The sequence below is a fragment of the Tachysurus vachellii genome, chromosome 1 (genome assembly GCF_030014155.1).
Source record: "Tachysurus vachellii isolate PV-2020 chromosome 1, HZAU_Pvac_v1, whole genome shotgun sequence".
Taxonomy (NCBI): Eukaryota; Metazoa; Chordata; class Actinopteri; order Siluriformes; family Bagridae; genus Tachysurus; species Tachysurus vachellii.
Genome location: NC_083460.1, coordinates 3,180,171 through 3,190,811, shown reverse-complemented (window position 1 = coordinate 3,190,811; position 10,641 = coordinate 3,180,171). Strand labels below are relative to the sequence as shown.

The 10,641-nt window shown below is 42.2% G+C and overlaps 1 protein-coding gene across 1 annotated transcript; it reads left to right on the top strand.

Moving 5' to 3' along the window:
* On the top strand, positions 1-9,048 carry rab18b (RAB18B, member RAS oncogene family). The gene is made up of 7 exons (XM_060867850.1): positions 1-166; positions 1,842-1,897; positions 2,393-2,454; positions 2,778-2,850; positions 5,667-5,785; positions 6,311-6,377; positions 6,812-9,048. The coding sequence occupies exons 1-7, from the start codon at positions 99-101 to the stop codon at positions 6,982-6,984; spliced, it is 618 nt and encodes a 205-aa protein (XP_060723833.1). The 5' UTR covers positions 1-98; the 3' UTR covers positions 6,985-9,048.
* The last annotated feature ends 1,593 nt before the right edge of the window (positions 9,049-10,641 follow it).

Sequence of the window (10,641 nt, the reverse complement as noted above, 5' to 3'; positions counted from 1 at the left end):
CCTGGCGACATCCGTAGCCCCGCCCACACAAGCCTTTAGACACAAACAGTGTCACGTCACCGTATTGTTCCGAGTGAAGCTCCGTTAAACCTCACAACATGGACGACGACGTGTTAACCACCTTAAAGATATTAATCATCGGAGAGAGCGGTGTCGGAAAATCTAGGTAACGTGAGAAGTTGTTGTTTAATATGGAGACATTTTTTTGCTGTCCAGAAGTTACGAAACAAACTTAGCATACCTTGCTAATGCTAATGCTAGCGCTATGATGAGAAAAATATGTCGCTGTTTTCAGTAAACAGTAAATCGTTTTTATTCTCGTGATGTTTTATTACCGCTTAGGTGTATTAGTTTTGAAACGGGAGATTTATTTATTATGTTAATGTATTTTTGTTGACCTGAAATACAACTTTTTGTATGTTAGCTAAAGCTAACGGCTGTCCTTTTTATGTGCTCAGCTGTCGCATAAGTCCCTCCTCCTATACTAGGATTGGTTGGTCTTTTCCCTCTTACAACAACGGGATTGGTCGACTTCATCTATCAGCCAATCATAGCGTAGAAAGATGGTTGTCCGATAGAAACCGATAGTGAAGCTAACTAGTTAGTAGCTTTGGCTAAATACATGCATTTTGTTAGTAGATTTCAATCTCTTTTGTTAGAAATGAAGAACCTTTGGCTTAAAATATTACCCGAATGACGGCTACGTTGATTTCGGGTCCTTTCAAATTCAAATAAACCCAAATAAATATTCCAGAGCTAGCTAACATTATGATTCTTCAGTTCAAAATGGTTAGAGAACACAAATCTGTAGATGTCTGTAGTTTCTTGATCAACCATAGAGATGTATATTGTATTGTTCAGTCATAAAACATAAGCGTGTTATTGTACAAGAACGAACTGACTCTCTGAACCGATTCTTCGACGTCCCGACTCGTTCCGAGTGACGCATCATAGACTAATCTGCAGACTAATACTCTGACGTGTCATGAGTCTGATGTATGTTATTACCTTTTAGAATCAAAGATCCTGCTGATGGATAAAAATAATCTACATAAAACACCTATATATTTGCAGAAAGTTTCTGCCAGAAAGGTATGTTAATGGTGTGTCATTCTGAGCGAGTCGACTCTTTGAATCGCCAATGGTGTTAATCTTGTGTTGTGATTAATGGAAACAGAATGTTTACATTCAGAATCTTTTTTTTATTATTATTATTATTATTTTTTAACATCTGTGTTATCATAATGAATGGAAGTGAATCCTTAACACACGTCAGATCAATAAAATCAATGAAGAGACGATTACATACTGATACAGGAACCGAAACTCACAAATGACTCTTCTTCTGGGTAACGATGAATAGTGTGAATGCCAAAACATATAATGTTATTTTGGTAATCAGAAGGTAGAGTAAGATTTAATGGAGCATATTTGTCTGTGGTTAGGCCATGAAGAACAATGACCAGTCATGATAATGTCTAGGGAGTCATTCAGCAACCGAAAGAGTCGAGTCTTTTTGTTTAGCTGAGCCAAATAATCTGATTCACTGCAATGGGCGGCCTTCCCAACCAGAGTGCATTCCAGACTAGCATTCCCAGGATAGTTCCTGAGGATGGATGAAGAAGATTTTCAAAAGGCAATGGGAAAGCCATTTAAACTCAAAATAAGCACAATAAAAATAATAAAATATAATAAATGAAAAAGAAAATTAGAAATGCAACTCTGATGTGTCAAAAACGACGGGGCTTGTTTTTATTGTATCGCACTATTCATAAAACAATCCTTTTGACACGTTATAGCTGTAGAAACAATTAAAAAAACATCTTTTCTTTCTCTTACAGTTTGCTCCTGAGGTTTACAGACGACACGTTCGACCCAGAATTAGCCGCAACAATCGGTGAGTCAGAGGATTATTTTATCCCATTTCCTGAATCGGCTTCAGTTTTCCCACTTCTGTCGCTGTCTGTGTGCATAACAGTCACATTACACCACTACAGACCGTATTCAGGCTTGAATAAGATTCAGAATGATCATGTTGTTCGTGTAAATGCGACATAGGTCTAACATGATTAGTTCTTCTGTAGCTTATGTAAAAGCAGGAATATTTCATAATCATTAGCAGCTCTCACTTTCTGGATATTAACAAAACCACATAACAGTTTAAACACCGAGCTCTCAGGAGGTTTCCACCAAATTGGTGAAGAGAAAGAAAGAATGTTTTTTTTAAAGATTTAATAAGAAGCAGTAAGTCGATGTACCCATCAAATTTAAGCCGAAATGCGGTCGGACTTCTAGTATAAAGAGCTAAATAATAATTAAGCAAAGGAATTTTTTGAATAGTTATAAATCAATGTAAATAAGTGAGATTTAGAGCCGTGTCTGTGTTCTCTAGGTGTGGATTTCAAAGTGAAAACCATAGCAGTGGACGGTAACAGAGCCAAGCTTGCTATATGGGTAAGTACTTACAGGTTGTATGCAGTTGTTTAGCTTTTAGCTCTTTTATAAAGCACGTAATATATTGTTCCTTAATTGAATCATTCACTATTGTTTATTGAACATTCCGGATTTTGTGGCTGCAGTCCTGCAGTGGATCAGTTTGCCCACAAGGTGTCGCTGTTGCTTTTTCAATGCTGTTGATTCGACACAGTATGAGTCATATTCGAGTCCTGGAGTTTAACCTGCATTAAGTTGAACACACGTATGATAAGCTGACGAGTTTGTCTTCAGTATTTAACTTTATCTGTCTAATAAAGCGTCTGTTTTTCCTTCAAACCCAGGACACAGCCGGACAGGAAAGGTTCAGAACTCTGACGCCCAGCTACTACAGAGGAGCACAGGGGGTAATATTAGGTAAGTGTCCACGCACTTATGGCCCAAGATGACACACACACTTACTCATACACAGACACACATACAGACACTCACATCCACATTCACTCACTCACAAACACAGAGACACACACAGACACTCACTCACACACAGACACACACATACAGACACTCACATCCACACTCACTCACTCACAAACACAGAGACACACACAGACACTCACTCACACACAGACACACATACAGACACTCACATCCACATTCACTCACTCACAAACACAGACACTCACTCACACACACAGACACACATACAGACACTCACATACACACTCACTCACTCACAAACACAGACACTCACTCACACACAGACACACATACAGACACTCACATACACTCACTTTCTCACAAACACAGACACTCACTCACACACAGACACACACATACAGACACTCACATCCACATTCACTCACTCACAAACACAGACACTCACTCACAAACACAGACACACACACAGACACTCACTCACATACAGACACACACATACAGACACTCACATACACATTCACTCACTCACAAACACAGACACACACAGACACTCACTCACACACAGACACACATACAGACACTCACATACACTCACTTTCTCACAAACACAGACACTCACTCACACACAGACACACACATACAGACACTCACATCCACATTCACTCACTCACAAACACAGACACTCACTCACAAACACAGACACACACACAGACACTCACTCACATACAGACACACACATACAGACACTCACATACACATTCACTCACTCACAAACACAGACACACACAGACACTCACTCACACACAGACACACATACAGACACTCACATACACTCACTTTCTCACAAACACAGACACTCACTCACACACAGACACACACATACAGACACTCACATCCACACTCACTCACTCACAAACACAGAGACACACACAGACACTCACTCACACACAGACACTCACATACACACTCACTCACTCACACACAGACACACATACAGACACTCACATACACTCACTTTCTCACAAACACAGACACTCACTCACACACAGACACATATACACACACTCACAGACAAACACACATTCTCACACACAGGCACACTCACGGACACACACACATTCTCACACATATGCACTCACACACACTCTCTATCACACAGACACTCACTCACTCACTCACACACACACAAACACACACACACACTCTCTCTCTCTCTAACACACACACACTCTCTCTCTCTCTCTCTCTCTCTCTCTCTCTAACACACACACACACTCTCTCTCTCTCTCTAACACACACTCACACACACTCACACACAGCATACACAATGTTCAGGTTGTAGCGGTGTTTCATCACTGAGTTTTAGTTTAAGCAGTGACTTGGCCAGTTGTAATATTTGGTGAGTTTGATCTAGAGAACAGCAGTAAAGGAGCAGGGGCGGGGCTTGGGATTAGTCATTTGGGCGTTAACTCATATATAGAGCAGAACCCTGAATAAAATTCATTTATACATGATGTATTACATAGAAATGAGACATAAAAAAAAAAAAAAAATTATCGCAGTGTATAAAGTTTAGTCTTGTTCCTCATCCTTTTGGCCTGGAGCAAATTATTTAATTTATTCAACTCTCCTGATGACTGGACAAAGGTTCTGTCTCCTGGCCTCTTTCTAACCTTCAGCTGTCTGACTTGTCTGACACGAGCGGAACCCGGTTCTGTGCTCCTGTAACCCGTCCAGCTCAAGGTTGTGCGTTCTGAGATGCTTTCAGCGCAGCGCGGCTGTAACGAGCGGTTCTTTGAGTTAACGTAGCCTTACTGTCGACAACATCAGCTAAAATTTCTTTTGTCTTGTCTCTGTTAAAAATTGTAGTGTAAGAAAATCCCAGGAAATCACAGCAGACGCTGAGATCCGATGTCTGATGTGCAGATCAACCACAGCTCTCGACTGGTATCAGCACGACGCTATGTGCTGACTGAACGTTCCTAATAAAGCGGCCGGTGAGCGTCTTATCGTTTAAATCGTGACAATTTCGAATCCTAGACACACTAACAGCCTGCAGGTTTTTATGGACATGTTTAGGTACGAATCAGTCAAGCTCCTGGAGTCTGGAGCCTGTTGCTCGTGATATCATCCGCAAGGAATTTATTTGATTGAGATTTCTTTTTTTTTCGTTTTAAATAGTCGTGTCAACTGCAGAGAAACAAACCAGAGAAGAACGGTCTCTCATGTCGGACGTCAGGCTGTCATCACTCGTTCCTTTTCAGAAAGAGCTGCACATCATCACAGAAAGCACGAGCGAGACGTGCTCCAAATCGTCTATCAACCGGAGCACGTGGAGAGCTCAGTCAGACAACGCTGTTTACACGATCCGATCCCGTTCTGACTATCGGACCGCTGATGTGTACGCTAACGTGTCCGTATCGATTACTCAGGTATTACGGCTCTCGGTGTGTTTGTTAAACACCACGTCCTGGGTTATTGTTTCTCAGCACGCTAATGGGTCGTCTATCAGCACAGCGTGTGTATCGTTCAGAGAGGACACGGCGCACATGTTGCCTGTTTCCAATCAGCCAGATTGTAAATATTGAGAGCTGGATCTTGTTTATCAAGGTGCTAGCGCACAGCGCCGGGTCTGTACCATCCGCTCGTGTACGTTCACGCTCGCTAGTCAAACCTGCAGCTGTAAATCGTCTTCAGAATCAGTCGCGACGTGCTGATTTGAATCAACACGTCCTCCAGGCGATCGAATCAATTGTTAAACGTCTAAACTTGTTCACTCTCGTGTGTCTCAGTGTACGACGTGACGAAGCGGGACTCGTTCACGAAGCTGGAGAACTGGTTAAGTGAGTTGGAGACGTACTGCACACGCAACGACCTGGTGAAAATGCTCGTGGGAAACAAAATCGACAAGGTTTGTTCACGTAGGAAGAGCCTTAAATGATTCAATCAAACACTCAAGTTAATGTGGAGTCACTGTTAGCCCACTAAAATGTTTTACTCCTTTTATACCACAGCGATTATCTAGCATTACTGTATATATTTATTCATTAAAGATCGGCACTTCCTTAAAGAAGGCGTATTAGAGCCAGCACCTTCGGACCAATCAGGACCGAGCGTTCATTAGAGCCGTGGTGTTAAGGAGGAGTAAAGGAAGAAAAAAGTCACAGTAAACTTTCAAAAATACCTTTTTTAAAGTAAGTGTGTTGGGAAAAGTGGTATTAGGTCATGGTTTTAAACAGCCTGTCATGGTTTGGTACGCAAATCGGAGCAGGTGTGGTCATCGGGCCGATTTGCATATTCATGATCAGGTTAAGTGATTTAATGTTTATTATAGCAACCTTTAGGGTAACTTCAGTAACTGACTCTTTCTGTAACTCAGACACGGCTTTAAGAAAAATAACAAAACAATTTGTTTTTTTTTTGTTTTTTACTGCAGGACAATCGGGAGGTGGACAGAAACGAGGGTCTGAAGTTTGCTCGTAAACACTCCATGCTCTTCATCGGTACGCTCGTCAGGGGGTCATGTGGGATGGACTTAACGCTCATGTTTAGCATATTTGTGAACAGTTATTCATATGCGTTGGTGACGGAGTTAATGAGAGAGACTGAAGTGATGAGATAAAAGTCTGGAGGATTAACACGGTGCCATAAAACCACTGAACTCACCACAATCTCACCCCTGCTGCCTGCTTCCACTTGCTCTGTTGCCTCCATTGCTTTATTCTCCGTGCTGATGTCATCATCATTGCATCAGAGCCTCGTATACTTAAACTCTCACTCCATGTGTCTGTGAATAGAGAATGCAAAGAGGGGAAAAGTACTAGATATGTAGTGTGTGTGTTGTGTGTGTGTGTGTGTGTGTGTGTGTGTGTGTGTATAAATATACCTGCTTGTCCTAAGCTGATTCATTCATTCAGCAGTTTCTGTTTCTTCTCAGAGGCGAGCGCTAAGACCAAGGATGGTGTCCAGTGTGCCTTTGAGGAGCTGGTGGAGAAGATCCTGCAGACTCCGGGCCTGTGGGAGAGCAGCGTCCAGAATCAGGGCGTTCAGCTCGGAGAGCAGCAGCAGCACAACTACGGCGCCTGCGGCGGTTACTGCTCCCTCATCTAACCTCGACCATTCCACCGGACTGAGACACGAGATCACGGGATGAAAAAAAAAAAAAAGACTATTTCCTGCTCCCGAGCGAGAGGCGAAGGCCGGCTCCGTCAGGGCAGCGGAAGGACGTTCGATCGCTACGTTTGTCCTTTCACTTCGATTTCTGTACGGTATTTTATCTAACTTATCATAGAGCTGCAATGAATTACTGTCTGCTGTCACTGTCACCTACACCAAGCAGAAGGATTGACGCTCACATCACTCTCTCTCTCTCTCTCTCTCTCTCTCTCTCTCTCTCTCTCTCTCTCTCTCTCACTCTCTCTCTCTCTCTCTCTCTCTCTCTCTCTCTCTCTCTCTCACTCTCTCTCTCTCTCTCTCTCTCTCTCTCACACTCTCTCTCTCACACTCTCTCTCTCACTCTCTCTCTCTGTCTCTCTCTCTCTGTCTCTCTCTCTCTGTCTCTCTCTCTCTCTCTCTCTCTCTCTCTCTCTCTGGGGCCATGACACAGTCTCTCCTCCTCTCTCCAGAGGTAAACTATCCTCGTGCTTTATCCCCGAGTCTGTTTGCTTGAGCTAATACAATATAAATCTTTTACCTTTGTAATAGTTTCAGGCGTCGTTGTGGTTCCTGCTTGAACCCGGAGCCAGACACCATCCTGTTTGCTGGTGTTGTGATTTTTCTCTTCGCTTCGCACGCTCCTGATCGCATTTCTTGTGAAACATTCATGCTAAAAATATAAGGAATGTCTTTTTTTAATTCCTGAAGTGTAAAAACTTTCATTCACGGACCACTGATGTGTGATTTCAACAAGTAGCATGTGAGGACCGAGTGTCCTGCCGTCCTGATTTCACTACATAGATTATAGCTTCCTCTCTCTCTGTCCGTCTCTGTCTCTCCCTCTGTCTCTCTCTCTGTCTGTCTCTCGCTCTCTCTCTCTGTCTGTCTCTCGCTCTCTCTCTCTTTCTGTCTCTCTCTCTCTGTGTCTCTCTGTGTCTTTCTCTCTCTCGCTCTGTCTCTCTTTCTGTCTCTTATTCTGTCTGTCTCTCTCTCTGTCTCTCTCTCTGTCTCTCTCTCTGTCTCTCTCTCTCCCCCCGTCTCTCTCTCTCTCTCTCTCTCTCTCTCTCTCTCTCTCTCTCTCTCTCTCTCTCTCTTTCTTTCTTTCTTTCTTTTCTCTTTCAATGAGTCATCATATTTTACACTTGGTTTGATCTCTGATGGCTGTGTTAAAGACCGTCACTGTTAACGTATCGTGATACTAAATCATTAGAACCGAGTTTTCCTCCAGTCGATCATGTCCTGATGAATTTCAGTAACACTGTTCCTCATCCTCAGAGAGAGAAAAGGACAGCATCAGTCGTCACTGGGGTGGAAACGTAACTCTGGGACTGTCACCTCCACCAAGAGCCGTCACAAAGTGAACTCTGTCCCTTAAACACTATCTGTTTAATCACTTTAATCCCAGTGAGTCTGTCTGAGAGCGCAGATTAAAGTCCATCTCATTTAAAGCAGGCATTAGTACTTTCTCTTAGTTCTCTGTTTCAACCTGACTGTCGGGATCCATTTTTAAAGCGGCTGTATGTAACACTGATGCTACGTTACTGTGTAAAGAACCCTGAATTAGATTAGAAGCGTCAGATGAAGTTTAAAACAGGATTCTGTGACTTTTTAAAGGTTAATAAAACCACCTGGTATTAATCTGACCTGAGTTTAGGACTTAATGGAATAAAATGAACCGATCGACAGTCTGATCTGCCGTGTCGCATCATTTAATACTGACACCATGTATATTCATCTCTGGCTTATTATTATTATCATCAATATTATTATCATCATCATCATCATTATTATTATTATTATTAGTTATTATTATTATTTTGGGCTCTTTGGATGTTGAACCTAAACGTATCTCACATTTCTGGAAATAAAGCAACAAACCAGATGAAGAAATCTAATCTATTGGTCCGACGAGTCCAGCACGTCCGTCGCTGTCCGAATCTTCTGTAGTCGGATTGGAAACGTGTCACTCCGAGCATCAGTACCGTTCTCTTTTGCAATAAAATGTCACTTCTAACCAAACGGCTTTATCGTCTTCTGTTCTAGAATTATTTATTATTTTTATATTTATTTATTTATTTATTTGTTATTTATTTTAATTCTGCATTATTTGGAGTAGGTCTACAAGCCAGGACACCGTGGACACTCGTCTCTAAACGCTTCGTTATGCTAAAGGTAGCTGTAGTTTAAATGAAGGAAACAAAAACGTATATTTAAGTCCGGTATTTATTATTCATCGTATCCATATCATGTTGTGAGAATTTCAAAACGAGCTCCAGATGACCAGAGACGGTTCCGTGGACAGACAGGAACTCGGTCCTCCGACTCGGTGTCTTGTTACTATGGCAATAAGCAGAGAGAAGACCCTAAACATGGCTGTCTTCTGGCAACAAACACAAGGAAGTGTAGATCCATTCATATTCCGTGTCACAGTGGTCGCGTGTGTCAATCAGTCATCAGGCTTTAGTTCTGCAGAAACGCTCCATCGTTAAATACCACCAACGTCCAGCTGCTGTTTCTGATGAGAGCGTCGGTCTGATGGCTGCGGGGCTCGGGCCGCGTGACGGAACGGAAATGATAACTCAAACGTTACAGAGACTCTGATTGTCCCACTGTTATGACTGCTCTGAAGGTTTATTTTGGTAGATTCCTCACTCTGTGTCTTGTGTTAATTAGATCCACATGATGGACTGGTTCTTCTGGAGCATCTCACGAGCCATGATGTGGTGTTTCTTTTATATATTTATATAATAAATTGACTTTCTGAAATAATATACAGAAGCTGTAAGACACGTTGAAGCAACAAGGATATAATATACTATACTACACTATATTACATTCTACAAGGCCAAAAGTTTGTGCACCCCAAACCGTCACACCTGACACCTGACTCGTTGAAGATCCCATTCTCCAGTTTACTTTCATAATAAGCTTCTACTAGATTCTGGATCGTGGCTGTGAGGATTTAGAGAAGGACCAATTTAGGATACGAGATAACCATGATAATATAATGAGCCTATGAGATATTATCTTCTGTCTCAAAGCCTGAGTATAGGCTATAAGGCCAGACGTACAGTATGTACACATCTGACCATCACAAAGAGAGAACACTGAACACAAGATGGTATAATGATCCCATGAGGTAAAAAGCCAAGCTTATGAGATAATATTTCAAGGTCTTAAGTTCAGCAGTGGCTCAAGCGGTTAAGGCTCTGGGTTGTTGATCGACGGATTGGGGTTCAAGCTGCCACCGTTTGGCCCCTGAGCAAGGCCCTTAACCCTTGGTACTCCAGTGGTGCTGTATCATGTCTGACCCCAACCTCGAAGTTGGGACTTGAGAAGAAAGAATTTCACTGTGTGACAAAATAAAGGCTTCTATCTATCTACTGAGGCTCTTCTTCCCATCGTTCTGGTTGATCTTTCTCTCATCTGTCTATAAGAACGTTCCAGAACTGCTTCTTGTTTGTTTTTCATCTTACAAGTTGCTTTATATCTTTGACACAGATACTCCTACTTCTGAAAGAGCTTTATTGACCTCGCCGAGTGTCATGAGGTGCTTTTCTTCAGCGGGAAATCTTTCGTTTTAAGATCGTACCATCCGTCGGTTGTGGCTGT